Source organism: Drosophila serrata, unplaced genomic scaffold, assembly GCF_035046125.1.
Source record: "Drosophila serrata isolate PLE 108 unplaced genomic scaffold, ASM3504612v1 contig_334, whole genome shotgun sequence".
Taxonomy (NCBI): domain Eukaryota; kingdom Metazoa; phylum Arthropoda; class Insecta; order Diptera; family Drosophilidae; genus Drosophila; species Drosophila serrata.
The window spans coordinates 2,460,906-2,487,544 of NW_028257232.1; the positions used below are offsets into that span (position 1 = coordinate 2,460,906).

At 37.5% G+C, this 26,639-nt stretch overlaps 6 protein-coding genes across 10 annotated transcripts in view; 4 read left to right on the forward strand and 2 right to left on the reverse strand.

The window, feature by feature from the left end:
• The window catches only part of Elk (Eag-like K[+] channel), a 63,770-nt gene that overhangs the window by 35,855 nt on the left and 1,276 nt on the right, over positions 1–26,639 (reverse strand). The window lies entirely within an intron of this gene.
• LOC110177922 (uncharacterized) lies at positions 2,939–3,810 on the reverse strand. Its single transcript, XM_020944902.2, has one exon. It carries the CDS (start codon positions 3,802–3,804, stop codon positions 3,304–3,306), a length of 501 nt encoding a protein of 166 aa, XP_020800561.1. The 5' UTR covers positions 3,805–3,810; the 3' UTR covers positions 2,939–3,303.
• Positions 4,534–5,199, forward strand: LOC110177927 (uncharacterized). Its single transcript, XM_020944907.2, has 2 exons — positions 4,534–4,623; positions 4,687–5,199. Exons 1-2 carry the CDS (start codon positions 4,534–4,536, stop codon positions 5,197–5,199), a joined length of 603 nt encoding a protein of 200 aa, XP_020800566.2.
• On the forward strand, positions 10,206–12,829 carry PPO1 (Prophenoloxidase 1). Its single transcript, XM_020944905.2, has 6 exons — positions 10,206–10,610; positions 10,676–10,811; positions 10,880–11,374; positions 11,440–12,073; positions 12,141–12,393; positions 12,463–12,829. The coding sequence occupies exons 1-6, from the start codon at positions 10,255–10,257 to the stop codon at positions 12,659–12,661; spliced, it is 2,073 nt and encodes a 690-aa protein (XP_020800564.1). The 5' UTR covers positions 10,206–10,254; the 3' UTR covers positions 12,662–12,829.
• On the forward strand, positions 16,269–20,284 carry LOC110177926 (uncharacterized). The gene has a single exon (XM_020944906.2). It carries the CDS (start codon positions 18,609–18,611, stop codon positions 20,214–20,216), a length of 1,608 nt encoding a protein of 535 aa, XP_020800565.2. The 5' UTR covers positions 16,269–18,608; the 3' UTR covers positions 20,217–20,284.
• On the forward strand, positions 20,407–24,909 carry LOC110177924 (uncharacterized). Its single transcript, XM_020944904.2, has 2 exons — positions 20,407–20,541; positions 20,615–24,909. Exon 2 carries the CDS (start codon positions 20,617–20,619, stop codon positions 23,680–23,682), a length of 3,066 nt encoding a protein of 1,021 aa, XP_020800563.2. The 5' UTR covers positions 20,407–20,541; positions 20,615–20,616; the 3' UTR covers positions 23,683–24,909.

A 26,639-nucleotide genomic window follows, 5' to 3' on the forward strand; every position in this document is an offset into this window, starting at 1 on the left:
GCATGTGTGCTGTGGTGTGTTGGCTTACACACACACACGCAAACATGCGGCGATGGCATTTGCAACTGTTTGGGTGCGTACGTGTGTGCAATTTCCGTTTCCGCCTTATTCCACATGATTAGGCTGATGATACTTGGATTTTTTCCCTTTTGGCCAAGTCAAGAGTTTTCCTCTTGCTAAGGGGGAAAATTTGTGTGTGTTTTTCCTGCCAAAGTTAAGATATAACACTAGGTCACAAGGTTAAGAGGTATTGTGGGGTTCAATGGGAAGTTTGACTTTTAATAAAGAGGTTGTGTTACAGAAATAGTAAAAAATTGTATTTTTATAATGATCTAAAATAATTTTCTATGTCAACAAAATGTTTCTATTCAATATCCTTTTAGACAGATCACAATACTGAAGAGTTTATTAGCTAAAATACATTACACTCTACTTTTAAGATTTCCTTGGCCCCAGTAATTATTTTAATACTTTTAGTAAATTTGCATGACATTGAAAAAATCATGTTTTATGTTTAATTTATTTATATTTTTTCAAGGTCCCCATATTTTTGCCGTCTAGTGTAATCACTGTTGGTTACAGCTCCAAAATCAAACCTCAAAGCAAATTTCCAATTTCACAAAATGTGCATAGGTTTTTCATTCAACAAACAACTATGCAGCAAAAATAGCAAAAATAACCTTGTGTGTATTTTGCATTCAACATAAAAATACGTAAACAGGATTTCACACAATTAATGAAAGCAAAAACAAGTGATTTTTTTAATTAATTTGAAAAATATATAGCAATTACAAGTGTGCGTGTTTGTTGTTTTTAGCCTTGTTTTTGTTCGGCATTAAGTTGCGATTTTGTGAGAGGAATGCAAATGAATTAAGGGAAAACGCTTTTAGTAAATAGCACGTGAAAATAATTGCAAATATAAATACTTGAACATGAGCTTTTAGTTAGTTCTTGCAAATTTTATGATATATCATCCCAGAGATATTACTTTTAAACAAAACCTCCATAAAACCTTTTCCAGTGAAAGCTTAATTCCTTTTCCATGGAAATCCTTGTTATCGCCTCTTAGCAGTCATGTTTCAACAGAAGAAGGGTTTGAGGTATAAACCAACCTCCTTGCCGATATGTGATCGATCGGGCATTTTGCAGCAAAAAAGAAGTAAGGAAATTATCTTTAAAGGAGATTAACAAGAGGAAATAAATGCAAACCCCCGCGGGGGTTGTGAGATATGACCAGCATCTGGGAAAATTCCCGCACGCCGAATGGTCCGGCATTCATTTAAGCAAATTTGGCTTATTCGGAAGCGCTGCTACCTAATAACCACGTTAAGGCGAAATCGCCTTGTAAGAGGTCGAAACGAGTTTGGAATTTTTAATTCTGCCCGCCGCATGTGGCGTTCTTTTTTCTCTCGTCTTTTCTGAGGGGTTTGGAGTTGGCGGGCAACCGAAAAAAGCGGCACGTGCCCCCATAAAAAAAGCAGGCGAAGACAGCCGGGGTTGCCGGGGCAACGGTGGAAAAGCTGGAAAAACTGCTGGACAAGAGCCCAAATGGGTTCGGGTGCTGACCAATGGAAGGCAAAGGAAAATGGAACACAGGGAGCAAACTCAATTGCCGTAATTTTATTCATTCCATTGACCACCTGCACACATGAATTACACAAAGAAAAAATAATATTACGGAACTAATTAAAATTATAAATATATTTTTAAAATAATACAAACAAAAACGAAGATAAAACTTAGTAAAATTAAACACCAGCTAAAGTAAAAAAAAAATATTTATGACTTAAATTAAATTTAAGAAACAAAATAGGAGACCAACTTTGGGAAACCAACGTTTATATACCCATGTAGTTTTCAAGTGATTTTCAAGATCGAATCGGAAATAGATCACAACTAAGCTTAAGACATTCGCAGTCTTTAAATCAATTATATTGCAATTATATATCTTTTTATATGACAATTTCTACGACAAATCAAAGTTTAAAAAACCCATAACTCAACCAAAAATTAATTAATTTTTTTAATTTTTTGTGGCAATTTTAACAAGAAAATAACAAAAAAAAATTATGAAAAAATTAAAACAAAATTATATTCTTTCAAACAGGGCTAGATCGACTCGGCTAATGAATCTGATCAGGAATATATATGGTTTATAGGGTCGGAAATGGCTTCTTGATTCAGAATACCTAAAAAACGTTTTTTAAAGAGACTTTAGATCAACATTTTTATAAAATTATGTTTTTTGGGAAAATCGCACTTTTCCAAATATCATAACAAAAATGCATTGATTTCAATTCGGAAAACGATTCTATGCTAGTTTTTATTAGATTAATAAATCTGCATACTCAATTTAAAATCTAAAAAAATTTAAAATTTTTTTCCATTTTTTGTCAATTTTTGCCCTATAAAATTTTAAAAAAATTAAAAAAAAATTATTTTTCTTCAAACATGCCTAGATCGATTCGTATTTTTATGCTGATCAAGAATATATATGCTTTATGGGATCGGAAATAATTCCTTGCAGTCGTTACAAGCTTCTGACTAAAATTATAATTCCCTTCAAGGGTATAAAAATAGTCTTTAATTGAAGACAAATGTGGCATACATGGCGTATACTTAACGTGCGACCCCTAAATTAAGTATACGCCATGGGTGTCTTAAGGGAAACTAGTTTAAAATTTATAAAATTAAGTAGCTTTATTTAAAATGCTAAATTAATGGCTAAACATTAAATTATAAAATCGAATTGGAAGTAACTAAGTCTCAAATATTCGATATTTATATTTAAAATTTTCGACTAAAAAATGTTTCAAAACCGCATAACTAGGCCAAAACACCATTAATTTTAATTCGGACAAGTGTTCTATGTTAGTTTTTATTAAATTAATAAATCTTCATACTAAATTAAAAATGTATAAAAATTTACTTTTTTCCCATTTTTGACAATTTTTAACGACTTAAAAAATGTTCAAATTTTTGAAAAACATTTTTTTCTTCCGGAGGTGGCTCAATCGATTCGGCTTTTCATGCTGATTAAGAATATATACAATTTATAGGGTCGGAAATGACTCCTTCAATGTATTTTAAGCTTCTGACTAACATTATAATACCCTGCAAGCATATTTCCTAGCTCCAGATATAGCTTTAGAACAAAGTATTATCATATATTATTAATAAAAACTCAACTTCCCAAGGAACCAAACCAATTAAAGTAGAAATATTTAAATCCTTTTGTATATTAGTAATATTTATTATTTTTTCAATATTCATTTCAAAATTTCTTTCCATGTTCGATTCCAATCACTCATCCTCATGGCCCCTTTTGTGCGTCCTCCGTTGCTGCACCTTACTCTGGATGAACCCCCGGATCACCTTATGGTGATTCACCACAAAGTCGAACCATAGATTCATGTCCGACTCGAAGTTAAAGGCCGGCATGGCGGCCATATCCGCGCGGAAACCACGCACATAATAAGACACATCCTTGGGCCAAGGACAACGCTTGGGAACATTGCTGAAGCGATCCATGTGCTTTCGCCCCAGTTGGATAAATGCTATCTGGTTTTTATTCGAGAGCAGGCTGCAGCCATCGATGGCAGAGAGATTGAATAGGGTGAAGTCGTCACCTATCCTCCTGGGCAGGACAATTCGCATATTGACAAAGAACTTGGCCACAGGCTTTTGGAACTGCAACTCAATGTTGAAGGAGGGCCTCTTGACACTCTTACTCAGGCCACACTTCAGATGCGACAACATCTCCTCGGGATCTTCGCTGTAGCAAGTGCAGTTGGTGAAAACCATATCAAAGTTGGCCTACAATCAAACACTTTAATAGCACGCACCTTTAATGTTTAATTTAAAATTTAATATACATGTACCTTGGCTTGGACAAAATAAATACCGAAAATAATTAACACAATTTTCACACAGAATTTGCGATACATTATGTTGAAAGCAGCTCGCGCGAACTGAGATTAAAATTATATTATTTGCCATGGTTAATTGCGAGCTGCTCACTTGTACACAGACGGTAATCCATTTGACTAATTACTCTCATTTATAATTAGTAATGTTGTTCTTTTTTTTGCAAAGAGCGTTAATTGTCAAAGTGATTACGGGGGATTATTAATGATCCGATTATAAGAGTAGACATACTTTAAGTGTTTCCAAACAAAGATGCCCTAAAATCAATGTAAACTTTAAATTTTAAGTGTTTCCAAACAAAGGTGCCCTAAAATCAATGTAAACTTTAAAGTTTTTACGTTATACAAACCACATTTTCCCTAGCTTCTACATAAATACATATTGTTTATAATGAAACAATCAAATGAGATTGTTTCAGCTCAATAAACGCATCGATTTTGTCTGGGTTTAAGTCATCTGCTGGTCCATCATAACAACAATAATTATTATTATGCCATCATTAGTCACGCATCGACTGATTACTATACTGAATTTTGCAATGCATTTGGGCATTAATTCCAGTTGGATTGCATAATTGAAACGCCGGTGTTCAAACCAGCCTCGAGGATGGAGTTGAAACCCAAGATTTCGAAATTGTGCATTGTGGCCGCCATTGTCTGTATTTTCCCTAATTGGAAATTAAATGCAGAGGCCAAGGTGCGTATACGTGATATATTTATATATAGGAAAAAAATAAAAAAATATTTAAAATGATTGCAGAATAATTTCGAGCTGCAAACGTATAATTTTACCTGCAGCAGCGAGGATGCAGAGTACAATATTATAAGAGAATTTCACTGTGGCTTGAATAAGAACTCTAAACGACGTAGCTGGAACATGGAATTTAAACTGGCTCAGCCTGTGAACGAGCATGATTTTTCCATGAAAATTGTCCTGCCAAGAGCGAGTCCCTTGAAGGACTTTGTCCTGCTCGACCTTACCACCGATGGCTGCCAGTTGCTGACGAATCGCAATCAGGTTCCACTCATGCGTTTGGGTCGCAACATAATGGATCGTTTCAGTAACTTCCCCAAGCAGTGTCCCTTCAAGGCAAATATCTCTTACTATATCAGGGGTTTTCGTTTGGATCTGAATAATCTGCCTGCCGTGGAGATGGAGACCCCGGTTCACATTGAGTTCAGGTACCACAGCAAACAGTTGGGATTTAAATGGATCACGGGTTACCTGGTGGCCAGGGTTCAGCGATTAAGCGAGAAAAAGCGACCCAAGTAGATGATTTTTAAACGATTTACATCACCTTGACAACGACTTCTCTTTCGCTTTAAATTTAAAATATTATGGATTTTCCAGCTTCCCCAACTTACAAAATTTCTTACAAATTATAATCCTTATTCATTTGCTTGCGTAGAAATAATGGTTACATTTCAAGGCATAAGACTCCTGTCCTAAATAATAGTACCCTCTTCAAGGGCTTAATAAATAAATGTGCGTATGACAAATCAACGGAGGTGAGCATATGGCCACCGAGTTAATATTGCAGAAAATCACCCGCCGCCACCTGTCTGTATTTTCCTGTCCAACTCACGCCTGTCGTCTCCTCCTCAGTCCCAACCTTTTTTTTCCCCACCAACCAGATGATGTTGCTCCTCCTCCGCGAAGGTTGGAATCCTGCAAATGTAACTGTTGCTGCCACCTCCTCCTTTCAGGGCAATTCTTTCCATGTCATTCCACAAATGTTGTTCAATTACCTGCGCCCAGACACAGACAGACAGTTGAAGGCAGGGACAGGGACAGGGACAAAGCGATGGAAATGCAGAGAGAAAAATTTAAATACGAAAAGAATATATATTTGGGGAATTTAAAATATTTAAAATATTATGTTTGCTACTATAATTAATTGATTGAGCACAAAAAAATGAATTATACGCCGGGAAAACGAAGTTTATAGACCATTGCAGTTAGCAATTAAATTATTGGATCGAAACAGAAATATTCGATATTTTGATATGTGTGTTTTATGTTCAGAAATCAAAAATTACAAACCTCATAACTAAGCCAAAAATGCATTAATTTTAATTCGAAAAGCTGTCCTATGTTAGTTTTTATGAGATTAACAATTCTGCATACTCAGTCTAAAATTTAAAAAAATCGACTTTTTTGACAATTTTAAAGATGTAACCCCTTTCATTTTTTTGCAAAAATTGAACATTTTTGAAAAAAATTATTTTCTGCCGGAGATAGCTAGAAAGATTTGTCTGTTCATGCAGATCAAGAATATATATGATTTTTGGGGTCGGAAATGGCTCCTTTACTGCTTTCAAGATTTTATAAACAAAAGAAAACAAACCCAAATTATTCATATCATAGTTATTTTTTTGAATTTTTTATGGGTAAACCTTTGAAATGAGCTAATATTTTCTCGCACTGCTGACATAGAAACATTGTGGCATCAACTGGTTGAGAGAACCTTCGTCCTGCCTGTGTTTTTGAGCTTGTTTCGACTAGCATTTGGCGCGACAGAAGCTGAACCAGCTGCCACAATTTGGCATTTGACAGATGATGAGGCGGTGGGGCAACTAATAACCAACACACACACAAATACACACACCCTAGTACACCTTCGCAGGTGAGAAATGTGACAATGTCATCAGTTTGATGATTTGTTACAGTTACCAACTGGAACTGTAAATGTAACTGGAACTGAAACTGAAAGGACTTCCGATGAGGACATGTGTCTCCAGTTGCAGTTTTCCCAAGGGGAAGAAAGCCCACTTTCTATCTGTGTCTTTCAATCAAGATTTGCCAGGAATAGGGATGATTGTGGGACAATTGAAAGGATATTTTTAGTTGTTAAAATAATAAAGAAATGTTGATTACTTTTAAAAGTTATATTTAGAAATTAAAAGACATCAATGCATTTTAAAACAGTTAAACTGGCATTAATAAGGTAGATTATATATATATCATTACACTCATATCCTCCTATTTAAGTATGAAATTTAAACAATTTTTTATATTATTTTTTATTGAAAGAATATTCCTTTTATTTCCTGACATGTCCAGCCATAGAACCACAACTCCTCTTCCAGCTTCCTTTCAAAGTCTTGCCCTTTTTTCAACCCAAAATTTCCCTTTCATTTTCACTTTTCTTTCCTGTTCTTAAATTTCTTTTCTGTTTTCCTTTAGTCTCCCTCTCTTCCGCTCTGCCCATGAGCTCTGCAGGAATACATTCTAATTAGATGTCAGGGATTTGCAAAAGGCAGTGTGTATGTGTCTCATTACAATGAAGTTTAGTAAAGTCGCCTGTCACTCGATTTGATGGCCAAAACTAGAGCTGTTTGCTGCCAACATCAATGTTGGCCAAGAGAACCCTTCTCTGCTGCTCCTGGCTTGCGTTCCATCCCCAAACCAATTAGGGCCAACTGTTAATTGGCCGAGTTGCCGCTGTCATCTGTCTTTGGGCCAGGACCAAAGTTAATTTATGAAACTTCTATCGTCATCACACCACGCCCACAAAGTGTCACACAATATGTGCAGTTTTCTGATTAGAAACATTTCCCACCAACACAAAACAAAGGAAAACCCATCAACGCAAGTAGACAAGGAATGAAAATTGGAATCTTTAACAAATTAATCAGTTTGTTACTGTAATTCTATATTAGTTTGCTGAATAATTCGAAGCATAAATTCTATTTAATGGCAAATAGCTAAGAGCAAGTATTTGTAATTAATAAAGTTCAGAAATCCAGAGGAAATTGTCATGGTGTCTACTTGAACAACAATTAAAAACAATGTTGTTAGAGCTCTTGGGAGAAAGGATAATTGTAGAGAAAGTTTTAATGGCTGGAAAAGGGAAAGGGGATAATAAGTGGTAGAAATCGTGAAAATTTGGAACATTAATTTAAGTGCCATGTGCATATGTTTAAAAAAAGAACAAAGAAGTCGTTAAATTGGGTTCAGGTGTAAATAATATGATGTTCATTTAAATGGAAAAGAGTGGGAAAAAAATAAGTGAAAGTAAATAAAATGAGCAAAGATTTCTAAGGTTGACTTTTAATTAAAATACCCTGAATTACTGATTAACTGTATACCAAACTATACCAAATAATAAAGTATAATAATAATTATATTAAGCTAGTAATTCAATATATATAAAAGTGAATAATTATGTTAAATATTATAAACCAAGTTAAAGATTTCCTTCACTATTTTCTCTTTAGGTAAGAATTTAATAATGACATAATGCAGACCAACAAATATCACGAGTTAAGGGATAAAGAATATCTATAAACCTTCTCGACTGACATAAAAGCCATTAAATCTCACTTTTCACATAAAAAGTAAAGAACAATATCCCTGAACTTTCAAAGTAAAAAGGATAAGTGATAAGGGATACCCTTTCCCCTGAAATGTTTACACAAAAAGAACAACTCTCTCCTCTCCTCAACCACTTAACGAACTGATAAGTTGCCAACAGATTAGAGCCATGAAATTTTAATCAGTTTCGTGCCCAAGTGAGCAAACAATTGAAAGCGAGAGGCGGTTACCTCAAAATTTTGATAAGAGCCCTGTGTGTGTGTGTGTGCCGCAAATTCCTGCGGTTAAGCCGCAACTAATGAATAGTTTAGGGTTTGGTGTTGATGTTTTTTATTTTTGTTTTTCCTTTGCCGCAAAGTACTTAAGCCGAAATCTAAAATTTGAAGTTGGGATCGGCTGGGCAAAGTCGGCGAGTAATTAACACGGAGGCAGCCAGAAGAAGCCTTTTTATGACTCAGATGCCATACGGGAAAAGAGTGGAGCGACTTTTACAAAGTTGCTTGGTTTTTAAGACTTCTTCTTTAAAAGTTTTGTTTTTTGGGTGGTAAAGTCAGTGTTTCATTTTCCGCGGTTAAAGCAAACTTTTCAAACGTGATTTTTAGGGGTAGAAAACCCACGGCTTTAATTTGATTCAAGCAAATTAAAAACAGTCTACACATACTTTACACATTTTACACTTTATAATTAATTAAGGCAAGTTTGCCTTTTCTGGCCAAGAAGAATCTGGAGCACATTTACCATGGCTGCTGCCATAGAATATTCAATGAAAAATGACATTGCTGGGATAAATATTTGCGCAAGAGCAAGCGAAAAGTCAAGTGCTTTTACTGGCGAGGAAAGTCGACTGGGAAATTCTCTCTAAATTTAGATGTTATATATTAAAAAGAGTAAAGAAATGATTAAATTATAAATATAACAAAAATGTCATTCACTTATATATATCTTACAAATATTTTGTGCCACTCCCACTTAACTTTAAAAAAAACTCCTTATAGAAAAAAGGACTTAGGGTATTTTCCATGTGTTGTTTTGCCCCAACTTGACTCTAAAATGTCATTTTCATGTTGTTATGTCCAAAGTGCAGAAATTGTGAAAATTCATCTTTTCAATTTCCCCTCTCAAGCCCGCATTTCTATGCAAACTCTGCTCCTCCTCTATGTACCAAACTTTGCTGTCAATTTCACAGATTAATGCGCACACATTTCAACGCCAAAGTCGGCAGGCGAACATTTATTATTGACAATGGCCAAAAAAGTTTTGGTTTCCGCTTTGCCTCGCTCTCTCGTTCTGGACTGGACGACAAAAATTGATTTACAGTATAGAGATATTTTAATCATCGAAGCTCTCGGCTGTTGTAAGTTCTTAGTTACATGCCTTTCGCCTTTCCGAAATCTAATTTATGGGCCACGTCGAAGGAGGGAGATGTACAATTTATGGGCCAAGGAGGAGCAGGTCCTGTGGCAGCCTGTTGAGTAACCGAAAGTTTTCGTTGTTAATTCTATGAGCATAAGATGCTTGTCCTTGAGGCTGTTAACTTTCACGAAGAGTTCTATTTCGCGAAAAGGTTTCCCTCGTATTTGATGGCAAAGTTTTAGAAATTCAAAGAAGCCATAACATAGAAAGAAGTAATGACTTGGCGGAGCTTTAAAATAATTGATTGGAAATTTTGTAAGTATTGGTTGATGATGCTTAAAAGAGTTAAAAACTGATTAAATTAAACAATTACACTTGGTTTACTGATTAAAAAATGCATTATGAAGACTTATTATCACATTTCGGTTTCAAATTTCTCTTTCTCACATTTTAATAGAACCCCAGCAAACCTTATCTTCACCAGCACTTTAACCGCTTGTTTTATCTTAGAAAAACCGCTCGACCCTTGCAGTTTGTGGTTGGAATATAATTTTAATATTTATTTTCACTAATTTCCAGCTATAAAAACCCTTACACTTGCCTCACAAAAACACACTTCTCAAATAACCTTTGAGTGGCAAAGTTCTCAGCGAAATCATGACCAACACGGATCTGAAAGCCTTGGAGCTGCTGTTCCAGCGTCCCCTGGAGCCGGTGTTCACCACCCGTGACTCTGGCAAGACTGTCCTGGAACTGCCCGATAGCTTCTATACGGATCGGTATCGCAATGATACTGAGACGGTGGGCAATCGCTTCTCCAAGGATGTGGATCTAAAGATTCCAGTCCAGGAGCTGGCCAACATTCCCAACTTGGACTTCACCAAGAAGCTGGGTCCCAAGCATCAGTTTTCGCTGTTCAATGATCGTCATCGGGAGATTGCCAGTCAGCTAATTACACTCTTCATGGGAGCCCCTAATCTAAGGCAGTTTGTGTCGCTGTCTGTTTATACCAAGTGAGTTTATTTGGGAGTCTTCTTTATGGTTTCTTGAAGAACTCTAAGTGTGTTTTCCTTTCCAGGGATCGAGTGAACCCCGTGCTGTTCCAGTATGCCTATGCCGTGGCCATTGCCCATCGTCCGGATACACGTGAGGTGCCCATTACCAATATCTCCCAGGTCTTTCCCAGCAACTTTGTGGAGCCCTCTGTCTTCCGGGTGAGTCTTGGTCCTATCCTGAATCCTTTCTTTAACTTCTATAAATCGTAATCCTTTCTGCATACCAGGATGCCCGTCAGGAGGCCTCTGTGATCGGTGACAGCGGTGAGCGTGTCCATGTGGATATTCCTCGCAACTACACAGCCTCAGATCGGGAGGATGAGCAGCGTTTGGCCTACTTCCGTGAGGATATTGGCGTTAATAGCCATCATTGGCACTGGCACTTGGTCTACCCCACCACCGGTCCCATGGAGGTGGTGAACAAGGATCGCCGTGGCGAGCTCTTCTACTACATGCACCACCAGATCCTGGCCCGCTACAATGTGGAGCGTTTCTGCAATAACCTGAAGCGTGTCCAGCCGCTGAATAATCTGCGAGTGGAGATCCCCGAGGGCTATTTCCCCAAGATCCTGTCCAGCGTTAACAATCGCACCTATCCCGCTCGTGTGTCGAATCAGCTGCTAAGGGATGTGGACCGTGAGGATGCCAACATTGAAATCTCCGAGGTGGAACGCTGGCGCGATCGTGTCCTTGCGGCCATCGATCAGGGTTACGTCGAGGATGTGAGTTTTAAGAACAGTCTGGGAATTTTCTTATATTATTTTATTGGTTTCCCTACTTTTTCTAGGCCTCTGGCAACCGCACTCAGTTGGACGATGTCCGTGGCATTGATATTCTGGGCAACATGATCGAGGCCTCGCCGGTTCTCTCCATCAATAGCAACTTCTATGGCAATCTGCACAACCAGGGACATAATATCATCTCCTTTGCCCACGATCCCGATGCCAGGCATTTGGAGGAATTCGGAGTGATGGGTGATGTGACCACGGCCATGAGGGATCCTGTCTTCTACAGGTGGCACGGATTCATTGACTCGGTGTTCAACAAGTTCAAGGCCCGCCTGGACCCGTACAATGCCTCCCAATTGAACTTTGATGGCGTCACTGTGGACTACATTGAGGCCAAGATTGGCAAGTCCAATACCAAGGCTAACACTTTGTTGACCTATTGGCAAAAGTCCAGTGCTGATTTGGCCGCTGGTCTGGACTTTGGTCCTTCGGCCGATGGCAATATCTTTGCTTCGTTCACCCATTTGCAGAATGCTCCCTACACGTATACCTTCAATGTGACCAATAATGGGGCCAAGAGGACGGGTACCTGCCGCATCTTCATCTGTCCCAAGGTGGATGAGCGCAATCAGCCTTTGAGGCTGGAGGACCAGCGACTGTTGGCCATTGAGATGGACAAGTTTACCGTGGATTGTGAGTCTCACTTCCTCCTCCTTACTTTAAAGCAATAACCATTCATTTTAATTAACACCATTCCCAGTGGTTCCCGGTGTGAACACCATTCGCCGCCAGTCCACGGACTCCTCGGTGGCCATTCCCTTCGAGCGCTCCTTCCGCCCGGTGGGCGCTGACTATCAACCCAAGGCCGCCGATGAGCTGGCCCGGTTCCGCTTCTGCGGCTGTGGGTGGCCCCAGCATCTCCTGCTCCCCAAGGGCAATGCCCAGGGCATGCTCTTCGATCTGTTTGTCATGATTTCCGATTACACCCAGGACTCTGTGCAGCAGCCCAATACGTAAGCAGGCAGTCCTTGAAGCCTAACTCAGCCATCATCACTCTGTGACTTTCTTGGCCTCCTTTTTAGACCCAATGATGCCTGCAGCACTGCCTACTCCTTCTGCGGTTTGAAGGACAAGCTGTATCCCGACAGACGCACCATGGGCTTCCCCTTCGACAGGCGGCTGCCCAATGCCAATCTGACGGAATTGGTTGGCGCCTTCGGCAACATGGCCAAGACTGACTTGAGGATTGTGTTCAACGATCGCGTGATTGACAAGGCTTAAAAACCAATTTGAATGGCAGAATGATGAACCAATGAAGAACCTGGCTGACTCTAAGGACCATGAACCGGAAATTTTAGTATACTTTAGTGCATTTATTGTGTTGTCTCATCGGGGTAATTTTATATTTTATTTTATATTAATAAATATATATACTGTTGCAAGCTGAAATATTATTGGAAATTTTTGTTATTGACAGAAACAAATTCGTTAAATTTCTTTCGCTAGTTTATTAAATGCTTCATTTTTTTCCATTGAATTCTTGTTTTTCTGTCAGCAAATAACTTGAATTTAATAAACTAATTTCCCTCACCTTCGTGACTTTCAAAAATTCCAATGCCTCAGGTGTTATTATGGCAAAATTAACTTCCCAAGAATTCGTGTTAAATTCAGTTACTATTATTTATGAAATTAAATTCAGCAAATTTATATGAAATTTCTCTCAGGGCTTGTCTAATTTGGGCGAAAAGATTCAAGTGAATATATATCAGAGAAATTCTAGGAAAAAACCTAGACTTTGGCAGCTTCTTATTTATAAAGGTATAAAAAGCTTAGCAGAGATTTCTCATTTCCCCCGTTTCTGGCATGGATAAATATTTACTGATATAAGAAATCTCCCCTAGTCTAGGCATATTTGCTTACTAAATATTTGCTTTACATTATTGAATATTATTTATACCGTCCAACAGATATACACACACACAGAGGCCTCTGAAAAAGGGGCGTTTATTTGTCATAGACAGGCAGCGGGGGGAGGAGGAAAGAAAAGCCCCACAATTGGTGGGCGAGCTAATCCTATTAGACTTCAAAGCGGTTTGCACAACAAACTTTGGGATTGCCTGGTGTCCAGAAGAAGACCCTCCCCTGCTGCTACTAAGGAGGTGGAAAATATCCTGGCAACAGGCGAAGAAGGAAAATCGCAATCGAAAACCGCTGCACGTGTTGCGCTTATTAATTTTTCCACATTTCCACCCGGACCTCAAGCACTTTAATTAGACAATCCTTGGGCCGAGGATAAAGTTCTTGACTTGATCTGGGACATACACACAACAGCTGCCGCTAAACAAATTGATTTTTAATAGATTTTTATGGTGGTCACGATGGCGCCACATGACGTATACGTGATAAAATTGTACTAGAAATTGTAGAAGAAGAGCATCTTCTTATCACAAAAATTAAGCTGTTAAAACGCTTGTATTTCATATAATAAATAAGCTTAAACATGCTCGTTTTCCCCTTATTAAAATTCAAAATTTCAATGTAACACAGCCTGCACAGGCATTTACCAGTCCCAACTTTTTCCATGTTTCCCCTCCCAGAGAGAGGCAACATTTTATATTAACTGGCGCTGTCTTTAAAGCCAAGTTCAATGAGCCCATTTAGAAAAAATTGTGGCCCAATGTCGACAGCAATTTAATCTCCTTTTGTTGCCGTTCCCTTTTTTATTTCTTTTCAAAGTTGCATATTTTATGGCTATATTTTTGTGTGTGTGCTGCAACTGGGTGTAAACTTTCTCTGAATTCAAATTAAATTACAGCACAACGGTCAATTTGTAATACCCTAACCGAAGGCACAGGCATCTTGGCACTGAGAGGATTTTGGGTAAATATCCCCAAGGAAATAGCAAATAGACGTCTTTGCAAAGGTAATAATAGTTGAAAGCCAGGACAGAGACCAAGAGAAGAGAGAGGAGTCCTACTTTTATTACTTCTTCTTCTCCTTTCCATTCCATTCCATTTTTTTTTTTCAATCATTAGAATCCTGGCCACAGGACATTTCTCCGCTTTGAATTTATTTATGTGGGCAAATTGTAGAAAATTAAAAAATAGACAAAAAATACGCAGAGCAAGGCAGAAAGTTTGGGAAAGTGCGAAGGGGGGAATACTTTAATTTATTTTGGTAGCCGCAGGCTGGGAAATTTGTACGGTTTTCCGGTGGGGTTTTTCCGAGATGGGGGGAAAAGCCGCCACTTAGGCATAACTTTGGCTTTAGCTCTGGGTCGTTTTACCCATATGCTCTGCCCATGTTAGCTTGTTTGCTGTTATTGTTGCCATTAATGTTGCTGACTTTGGCCCGGTTTTGGTTTTAGGGTTTTTGAAAAAATATTTACTCTGGGTACTTGGCATATTAGCATACACGGGCGTGTGTGTGTGAGTCTCTCATAAGTGTAAATAATGGCTTTTGGGGAAAAAGTTGCTCCTTCGCTGATTAGGCTTCCCCAATTGTGGGGTATGCCCAATCTCAGCATTTAATAATAAATAATTGTTTACTGCATTTCGATTTACGCAATTGGCCTGCCCAATTTCTGTGAAATTTCAACTCAATCAACTCGCCGTGAAGCCCATTAAAAAGTCAATCGAACGGAAATGCAGCACATGGCATCTGTAAACCAACCTTGCTCCACTGCACTTTCTAGATATATAAGTATATATAGTCATATGTCTGATCTAGAAAGAGTAATGTCTGCACTTTGTATAAACTTTGTAAGACATGGCTAAAAGTAGATCATCATGATTGGTAATTGATGAGGTATAGGGAATAAATAGATCGAATTTTTGAATGAATATTAATCGTACAAATAAATCTTTAAATAAAAATTATATCTAACAAAAAATGCTAACATTTAGAGCTTTCCGGAAGACAGTTTTATTTTTATATTATAATAAGGTCTTGTCAGAATGAAATAAAATCGTTTTGCATTTATTATTATTTTCCCACATCGAGCAGCACATGTAACCGGATTGCTTTGTGCTATTTTTGTCGCCTGTACGCATAAACATTTATCAGAGGACCAAAGTCTAATAATGCTCTGCCCCTGCCTTATGCCAATGAAATAATAAATGAAATAATCCATCTGCTGGCAGCACAAAGCCAAGAACAGTGACTGGATAAAAGCCATGGCCACAATGACATGTGATTTTTACATTAACAAACAAACCAAGGCAAAAAAGTAGGGAATAAAATGAGAAATATAAATATGAAAGAAAATATATTCAGCCATTACAAAAATATATATAATTTTGTAAAGTAAAGTTCCTTGAATTTTCTGAACCTTTTTCTATACAAGTGATGCTATTCTTATAACCTGCACTGTGCGTGCCGACATATGGACCCTGTTTGCCTGGGCTTACATGTATGAAATCTGATATTGATTTAGAGCCGGGGGTTTCCTTTCGTTACCGCGAATAGCACAATGCCAATGACAGGGCACTGTCAAGTGAGTACTTCTATTCCATCTATTACCATGCCAAACGTCATTACCGTACGATTCTACCAATCCTGAGTCCTGAGTCCTGAGTCCAAAGTCCTGCGTCCTGGGTCTCCTGCTGCCTCCCGAGTCCTGGAGCATGCTAATTGTTTGCAATTATGCTTTGAGCCGCAGCCTCACTTTGTAATGGAAAACGGGGAACTCGGAATCAGTTTCTCTGGCACTTGAATGCATTAAAATGATGAAATATGTATATACAAACGGTCTGGAAAATGCGTTTCGCTTTTCAATGGGAATTAGGTGAACCGCAGGAAATTCGTATTTAATTGAAATGCCATAAGATTTCCCCAACATATTTAGATAATTGGAAAACCGCAGGGAATCGCGGCAAAGGGCGCTGTGTAATTAATTGTAATTTACAGAATGGTGGAAATCCAGACGCAAATTGAGTGCTAAAGGCACTTGGGTAAAGATTTTGTGAAGGCAAAAAAGAATGATATATAATAAGGAAGTATATATCATATATTAGTAATAATTTAAATGAGAAGAAATCAATAAAATCTTCAGTAATCATAATATAAATATATTTATATATATTTTATTAATGAATATTCTTTCCATGAAAAGTCGTGTCATAATATAAATATATATTTTTTATTAAAGAATATTCCTGCCTATCCATTGAATTGCTTGCAAATATTTTTTTTCAATTTTCCCCATTAAAAATACAAATAAAACTTTATTATTTTTGCCTCTAAAAACACCCTCATTGATCTTTTACTGCTTAAAATGACACAACTTAATTTTTTGATTTTCGCTTCTTAAATGCCAGATAATAACAATTAAAATTAACAGCACGCGGCCTTTATTATTATGAGAACCCTTTGAAATTGATTATGGTAAGTCGCTTTGTTTATTTTCTATATTTTTTGTTTTCAAATGTTTATTTGCCACGCGCTGGGGCAGAGACCGACATTTACCTTTCGTCCGGCAATGGCAATATTTAAATTAATTGCTAATAAACCGTCATCGAATGTTTACACTTCCTCCAGTCCGTCAGAGTGCTGTGTGTGTTAATTTTTAATTTCAGTTCCCTTTGTTTATAGCCCCATTGCCATTGACTCGAACAAATCACTTTTACTCAGGTGGCTTCACAAATGGAAAGACAGAAGCAGCAGCAGCTGTGTTATTTTAGCATCCACTGCGATGTGAGGGAATTTATGTTTTATTCACAAATATATACACACACACCAGCACTGCTACTGGGAGTAAATAAACAGGCTTCCAGCTTCGTTTATTTTGCCAAAAAAAATAGCACAAATAACAACTTAAGCGATAAAGTGCTGCTAAAAGCTATTAACTATGATGTCAGAGAGCCAGATGTACATACTACCGATCTCATCTAAAGAAAGGCACTTAAAGAGTTTTTTATATATTTTTAACTAAATTAATTTTACAATATTTTAAAAGTTAAATGTCTTAAAGATTTTTGGAGAAGAATAGAGTAATATCTACAGAATCGTTGAAGATTTACTATATATCCCATTTTAACAATACAAAGTTCCTTAAATAATATACAAATCTTTGCAATTATATAGTATTCCCTCAATTATTTAAATAGATTGCATATTTTCATGGATTGCATACTGATTTCTTTCAGTGCCCTGTTGCTAGGAAAATTCGTTTACCCCCATTCCATATGATAATCTTTAAGGATCGTAACTGGGTCGGAACTTGAACTTGGCAAGGGTATTTCGTATTTTTGGATATTGAATCATAAAATGAATTTACACATATGTGTGCTAAAGTGTAATTTTATGGCAATTGTTATTTAAACAATGGTATAATTACAATATGCGAGAGGGAGCTTCAGGTGCCTAATGGGGCAATAACCTCTAAAAGTTTCAATGGGGAATAATAATGATATTTAAAGAGACGAAATGGTAAATCATAAAATTAATTTTATAAAAACAATAAATGAGAAAATAGATTCTAGATTTATGATATCACAGATAAAATATGTGGAAATATTTATAGTGTAATGAAACTACCTAAGATGGTTTGATAAATTTTTAGAGATTTAAACTTATATATCATATATTTCAGAACTTTAACTTAAAAAATGGTTAGCATCTTCCAACCAATTTAAGATCCTGCCACCTCATAATTACCGACTGCAAATATTCATATTCTAGCACCTTGATAATTTCCAACAGTTGGCCAAAGGAATGCGGTTAGAATCGTGGCATCCCTGAGGCATTTTGAGGCTTTGTGAAAATACACAATGTGCATAGAAATGCAATTCAAGGCAGGCACACACAGGACAGACAACAATTATTCTTATTCTCATGGCAAATGTGGGCGGAGCTCATGGGAAACGCTCTTGGGAAATGGAAATGGAAATGGGGGAAAACAAAGCGGAAGGCTGCCTTGCCGGGCATAATAAAGTTTTACCGGAAAATGAATATTTTAATTTGCAGAGTGCAGAAAGAAAAATTAAGAATATCATCTAGGATATAATTAATAATATTAAAATATCATAATAACTTATTTAAACATAAAATATATTTAATTTAAATTTAGTTAGATCTGTTGATAATATCGAAACCGATTGGAGTAATTTGTCAAAAGCTTTAGCCAAAATTCGGTGTCGTAGCAAATTCTCAACACTGTAACTTATTTTGTTTACTTATTTACCAGTGTTGTAACCCTTTAGCCAGTGTCTATATATTAAGTATTATAATGTGGAGTCTCAGGCGTGGATTTGCCACAGCGGCCGTTGGAGGCCTTCGGCTACCAAAATTGTTAAATTCTCCACCTTTAATCACAGTCGGCTGGCAATTGCCCTTTGAATCCAGTTGTGCCAAGAACTTGACAGAAATCAATACACGTCCCAACTGCTGGAAATTGATCGATCCAGAGATGTCCGAGCTCATTAGACTTTATAATTCCAGATGCAGAAGTCGGAAGGAAAGCACTACCTCCGTCGACAAGAAAATCAAGTCGGACAATAGAAACTATTCAAATAAATGTAAGCTAAGCTTCATCGAAGATTTTAGATGCCCTGCATCTAAAAAATCATCTTCAACCAATGGAAAAAATTTAAACAAATTTATGACAGACATCAACAAGGAAATGGGTTTCTCTGGATCCAAGAAATTATCATTCCCCGAATTACCTCTTACAAGATACAAAAAGAAAAACTTTCCTTTCGAGAAGGATAATCAAATCCCTTCCCACAAATCCAGCAGAAACAAGGATATCTTAGAGATTTCAGAAAAGAATTTAATAACATCCAAGTCAAGTCGCAATAAGAAGTCCTTACAGGACCAAACGACATTTAAATCCACTGGTAAAACGCCAAGGCAATCATGGAAGTATAGTAGTCCAAGAAACTCTAAAGATCGGAGAGTGACATTCATACAAGATACAAGATCATATAAATCAAAACATAATACCAATCACAAAGCTAAGGAGATGACACCATTAAAAGGCAAAGTGGTGAAACCCGAAATGATAATGACACCGGAAATGCCAAAAGACGAGGGAAATTTGCTTAGCAGCTTTCCGTCCATTGATCAATACATCTCTCAGCTTCCACCGACATCCATCAATGCCCACCAGGCCTTCAATAATTATTATTTCGAGCCCATTGATTTGGTTAAGTACAAGTCGGATTTTCTCGCTTCACATTCCCAGAACCCGATTGCTATCAGAAGCTCTTGGCCCAAAATGTGGCCAAAACCTTTGAAGCAAAGGCATAGGAAAGTAAAGCCAGAAGATCCTTTGCTCAAGAAGCCTTCCCTGATCAAGAAACAGTGCAAAAGGAAACTCAGCGATTCTTCCTTCAGCCGAACACAGACTTTTCCTATACCCTGTAAATATCATTCATTTAATGTGAAAAACTTTCAAATCTGTGGCAGCATCTCTGCAAAACCAAGAGCGGTGTCCTGTCAAACGGAAGATCTTCCGATTGACTGTGACCTGTACAATCTCTGTAAGTCCTTTAGCCAACAGGATGAACCTCTGCCAGTGAAGATGAAGCAACGTCAGGATCGTGAAGCTCTTCGCCGCTATTACCTACGGATATGCCAGCGGAAAAGTAACTCGGTTTCCGTTTCCGCTTTCGAAATAAAGGGGAAACCCGTAAAAACGAAAGAATGTATAAATTGGGCCAAGATGCGCCGCCAATTGGAGCAATGCCAGGCTGTTTTAAATCTTTGCGGTCAACTCGTTGAAGCTCGACTCCGACTTCGCAGGATAAGAGCACAAAATGCATGCTGCAGATGTGTTTCCAATCCCGAAACTGGGCTGAGCTTCCTTAAAAATAGGTCCCCTAGTTTCCCATGAAACAATTTTGTTTGACTGATCTTTCTTTGTTTTTTTACATTTATTAAACTGTGATATTTTTTATGAGATTTTTTTCTTTAATTTTAATCGAGAGGCCATCATTCTGAGCTGTTTTTCTTAGCTTGCTTTCTAAGCTTCCTTTCTAGGCTTACTCCTTGTCTTTAAAATCTTAATTAATTTCCAGAAGCTTAATAAAACATATAATCATGGTTACCTTTGCCTCAAGAAATAATTTTCATAAATAGAGCCAGCAGACATTGCCAAACCTTTAGCGATTGTATCAAGAACATCCAGAAGCCTCCGAAGATACAATTCAAATTGTCAAGTAAGTATTCAAAATTATTTTGTGTAACCAAATATCGTAAAAATTGTGTGTAACTTTTACTTTTTCTGCTCAGAAATGAATGCTTTAAAGAAGAGCCCAGTGCTGAATCGGCAATGTCTGCGGAACAAGATCGAGGAGTTGTCGCCTCTACTCATCAAACAGCTCAACTTGGGCATGTCCAACAAGGACATGCTGTTCCGGGCCACATGGAGCTACTATGCCAGCGGCTGCCAGGAGCGACTGACGAGCATTCGCAGGCGCATCGAGCAGAACGCCAAGATAGTGGCACCAACGGGTGGACCCAGGACTCACCTTTGCAAGAACTTGAACATATCCCTACCTGAGATTACACTGCCGCCAGGCGTGGATTTGGAAGATCACATTTACCGGGAGTTTGTGTCCTGTTTTCGTAGTGAAGACCAAAGTTCTTCCAGGCCAAAGAATCCACCTAAGCGATTTACAGTCAAAAAAGAACTCAATTCTATCCAATACTCGTCTCCGGAGCAATGGAAGTTATGGAAACGCGAGGAACGAAAGGTGCGACAGATCCTGATGCAATCCAAGGATCCTTATCGTTCGGAGGAGTTGACCGAGAAACTGAAAAAACTCAGGAAATTGACCAATCGTCATCCCTTAATTGAACTACCAAGTCCACCAGAAGAACCCATAAAATCATCTTTGAAAAGAATAAAAAGAAGACCTTCCATTAAGCCTTTAAAGCAACCGGAAGTCATTACGAAACCCGGACCCTACGTTAATCGATCATCAAAAGATGCCATTAAAACTGCACCGGAAGCAGCCAGACTTAGGAAACGTTCAAGTAAATCTATATCAAAAGCCAGCAAAAGCTCATTGATTAAACCGGAAAATAAACATTCCAGTAGCAGAAAGTCTATTAATATATCCAAGAGTTATGACACAGTTAGTGAAAGGTTTAACTCAAAGAATGAGATCCTCCCAAAGACCCCTAAAAACCTCTCCAAAGCTCAACTATCAAACGATGAAAACCCAAAGGCAACCAGGACGAGTTTCAAAAGTGAATTCTTAAAAATGTTGCAATCATTTGAATTTAAAGAAGAAGATAATGTAGAAAATCAAACAGATAAGCAGAAAGATCCTGGTCTTCCAATTGATTCTTTGTTCTTTCTTCCTTTAAAGGCCAAGGAATCAAAGTCTTCCAGATCGAGCCTCAAAATCCAATTCTCAAAAATGCTTCCAGTGTCTGAATTCAAAGATAAAGTTGAAAATCGTAGAGGTGAACTGAAAATTCATGATCTTCCAAGTGTTAAAAGCCAAGAAAAGTACCAGAAATCAAAGTCTTCCAGATCGAGCTTCAAAAATGAATTCTCAAAAATGTTTCCAGTGTTTGAATCCAAAGATCAAGCTGAAAATCTGAAAGGTAAACTGAAAAATCCTGATCTTCCAAATGTTAAAAGCCAAGAAAAGTCCCAGGAATCAAAGTCTTCTAGATCGAGCTTTAAAAATGAATTTTCAAAAATGTTTCCAGTGTCTGAATTCAAACAAGATAAAGTAGAAAATCATACAAATCATTCTTTATTGTTCCTTCCTGATAGAGCCAAAGAAAAAAAGCAGGAATCAACGCCCACCACATCTATTCTTAAAAAGAAATCCTCAAAAATGTCGCAAGTACTTGAATTCAGAGAAGAAGAGAAGTCTCACGTTAAAGTACAAAAAAAGAAAAATAAGCTGAAAAAGGCTTCCCTTCCAATTGATTCTTTGCTAATAATTCCTCATAAACTTCAAGAAAAACCCAAAGAACCAAAACCTTCCAGAATAAATCTCAGAAAAAAATCCTCAAAAGTTTCGCAAGTATCTGAAAATAGTAAAAATAAATTCGCAGTAAAAGTAAAAATAAGAATTCGGAGAGAGAAGCCACAAATCCCAGAGGAGCAAACTCTTCCAAAAGAAATATCTATAACCAATAAGGAAAATATTGAAAATCCTCATGTGGAAAAACTAAGCACATCCTCAGATCCAGTGCTAGTGAAACCCGGCTATAAGCCCCACAAAGTTTCCTATAGCTTTCAACCGAGATCCTTAAGGCAGGCGCACTCCTGGCACTCGCCAAGAGGCAGGATTAAGACCGCTACTCAAGTTACCAATATCAAGGATAAACATCGAATTCGCCGAAGATCCCACGAGAGTCATCGATTGGAATCAATAATGAAGTCGCAATCTTGGCACTCACCAAAACCAGATGAAAAATATATTCCATTTAAGGCCGATAGATCCAAGAGAAAATTCGATAATACCCCATATGGATTCGATTTGATTTCAGAGGAGAATCAGGAGACCAAGGCCGAGGTCAAGAGCAAATTCCAATACGACTGGCCACTGCCCATCGCGATGAGGCACATGGAGTACTTTAAACCCTATGGCCAGCTCAAGATCGATGGCCTTGAGACGAATCAAGTGCAAAGATTTCCGGAAGTTTGCCTCACTGAGAGGCGAAAATCTTCGATGCTCAAACCTCTTGACTTATTGGCGCCTCCGGAAATAAGGATTCCTTTTCTGGATTCCGAATTTAAAGTGATCAAGCAAACTGATAATCTCTCCTTATTGTTTGGAAGAACATACTCGGCGAGTCGCGAGAGTAACGAGGATTTAAAAGTGCCCCCACCCACAATCCTATCCGATATTATAATGGAATGCATGAATGAATATGGATCGGAAATAAGCTTCAGGGACACCGATTTTATGAAACCCAACAAGCTGGATCTTTATTGCCCAGAGATAACCATTAAGAAGCCCCAACATAAAATGACCAGAAGACATGAAATCAAAGAGAAAAAGTCAAGAAAAAAGGGTTCCAAGAAACTCCAGAAAATGCCATCGAAACGGGTAGCCCCACCCTGCTCCCTGTGCAACTTGGTGCGGCGAAGACAATCCGAGCTCCGACCTTATATGAAGCGGATGCAGATGCAACGCCAGCGCCTCGAATTGCAGACCTACTACACCCAGAAGATTCTCAAGGAACGCCGCTGCCAGGAGCAAGACTCTCAGGAGGCTAGAATAGCCCGTAAACGTCAGGTCCTGGCCAGGTGCTATCAAGTCCTGAAACTGTGTCAGGACCTCCTAGAACTAAGGCTACTTAAAAGATCTCAAAAGTGTCAGTCTTGAAGTTGAGCACATGGCCTGCATTTTACAGGATAATAATATGTATATATTATGGTATTATCCTGTTAAAGGCTGGTCATAGGCCTACTCAGAGCGGAGGTCTATAGAATTTTTAAAGAAGAATGTGAAGACTGTGAATGTAAACCTTTTATTTAATGATGAATATTTTCAAATAAAATAGGGAAGGACCCATTTTGAAACGTTTTCTGTTTTTTTAATAATATAATATCTAAAATAAATCTATGAACATTTGAAGTGATTTTATTTATTATTTTATTTATTATTTAGTTAATTCCCAACCACTTCAAATTACATTTTTACATTCTTTAAACTTTAAATTAAACGGCTCCGATAAAACTTTTTTTATTGAAGAGTTTCCTCTTAAAATAAATGTCCAAAATCCCCTCCCCATTATCCACTGCAGTGAGTAATAAAAATCAGAATATCCCAAGAAACAAGCAAGTGTCCTGGCATTTGTAAGCAGTTCATTTAGTTGACTTTTACGCGACCCTTAAAGATCACCCCCCACACACACTCTTGACGCATAAAGTTTATTAAAAATTAACATTTGCAAGGATAAAAACGCGTTATGACGCCTGCATCCTTTTCCGCAAAATTTATTCTCAACGCTGAGTAAAAATAATAATGTGCCATAAAATTTGTGTTACAGTTTCTTTTTTTTTCTTCCTTTTTTTTTATTTATACATATATATGCATACAGCCCACCATCGCCACCGATTCCCTTCGCGTTGCGCATAAATGTCAATGCCAAAACGCAACTAAAATCTGGTTCTCATCACGGCATCCTTCGTCCTGCAGCCTCCGCGGGCTCTTCAGCACAAGTGCAGATGGAGAGCAATGCCAACAACTACTAAAAACCGAGGGGGGAATAATAAAAATAAAGGAACTATGAAAAAAAAAACGCTACGATAAAACTATGTAAAAAAAAGAAAGAAGAAAAAAATTCGAAGAGAAAAAGCAACAAAACTCGGTCGAGGGCTTTAGATAGTATATAAAAAAAAAGCTTTTATATGCGATTTTTGGATGGTATTCTGAGGGCGATTCCCCCAAGCACATAGTTTCTTCTAGTTTATTAATTTTAATGCTAATTCTCTGGACGGGCAACACGTGCGTCACAAAAATGTTATGTTTATGCCCACACTAGGCCTCAGAAATAAAGTTAAATAATGTGAAAAGAGAGTGTAGTTGATGTAATTATCTTTTAAATACAAAAAATGTATAATTCAATGTGAATATATTTTATATTTTAATTAATGAAACCACATATTAGTCTCGCTTTTTTGCTTAAACTATAAAAAACTATAAGAAATCATAATAAATTGTTTATAGGCAGCTAAAAAAACGGCTTAAAAACAAAGCTATTTATTTTTATAAACTCGGTTTTTTGCTTAAACTTTAAAAAACTATAAGAAATCATAATAAATTGTTTATAGGCAGCTAAAAAAACTGCTTAAAAACAAAGCTATTTAATTTTATAAACTATTAAAAAAAAATCCACTCTGCTTCTGCATAACTTTTCCACAGCTTAATGCAAATGATTTAAATCAATTACGACCAATGAAAAAAGTTATAAATCACGCATACGCCCTGTGGGCATGCCGGACGCCGCAAAGTATGCAACGCGCGAGTGCAGCCACGTCCAGGTGTTGATGGAGTCGCAAAAGGCATGGGCAGAACAGGTGTCAAGGTGCTAAAATGCGTTGGAGCAGTTGCGGCAGATGCCGCCGGCGACGGCCAAGCAACCCGCACGAAGGATGTGGAGGAAATTTAAATGAAAAAGGGGAGAAAGAACTCGGGGAAAATTAACGATAAAAGGAAAAGAAAAATGTGTCATGGGTTTACGTTTACAGTCTCATAATTGACTCTAAGTGGCTTACTTTATTAAGGCCAATTAAGCAAAACTTCTGCCAAATGGAATCTGCCCTACGCCAGAGACACGCCGTTGAACTGCAACCGAAATTCGATTAAACAATCAAGAGAAGAAAATGAAATGAAAAATTACAAATTGCATACGAATATAATTGGAAAATTGTCTAATTGGTTCAACAGCGCCAGCCAAGTTAACAAGCTTTGCCATCAGCTAATTAAACTTTTCAGATTAAAAACACACAGAAGAACTTCATCAGCTCAATCTCGACGGAAGGAAGTTGTAGTTTCCTTCTTGAAAAATTTACACAAGGCTCCCGCTTCCTTCCAACTTCCTGCCAAGGCGAAATATTCTCAAGGAGTCTGGTAATTCACGCTTGGCCAAGTGCAAAGGATTGAAGTTTGGCGCTGTTTTTGGATAAAAAGATTACACACAAAATTTGGATCTTCTCACAATAACAGTGGTAATTAGAACGGAAAGTAAAACATTATATTAGAGAGGTGTTTGGGAGGTTTTAAAAGAATTTATCATAGGGATATGAACCTTTTTTATATATTTGCTTCATTTTATATTCCAGTTTCAGTTCTTTAATAATTTTTCGTATTATAAACTGCTATAAAAACAATAAAATTTTATATTTCCTTTATTTAAACTTAACATCTTCCTCTTATTAATATTTCCCCAAGCGAAACGCTTTAAAGTTCTCAAATAATATCAAATAAAAATGATTTATTACTCTCTCTCTTGCCAAAACCAAGGAATATATATCGCTATATTTATTCATTATTTCCATGGAAGCTATCATCAATGAATTTTCATAAGCATTCAACTGAAAATCCCTTGTTGTTTTTGCAAAATATACCTATGATTATCTAGGAAACCTATCGATATGCGTGTTCAAAAAAATCCACAAATTCCACGAATCAAATCCCTTTAATAGGCGAATCCAGAACTGAAATCGCTGCAGCCCGGCACATACACACGTTAACATAATTATGGAACACACACTCGCTGCGGCCCAATCAATCATACGCAGCGTGAGCCGCCTGACATTTTTGCCAACGGGGAGGCA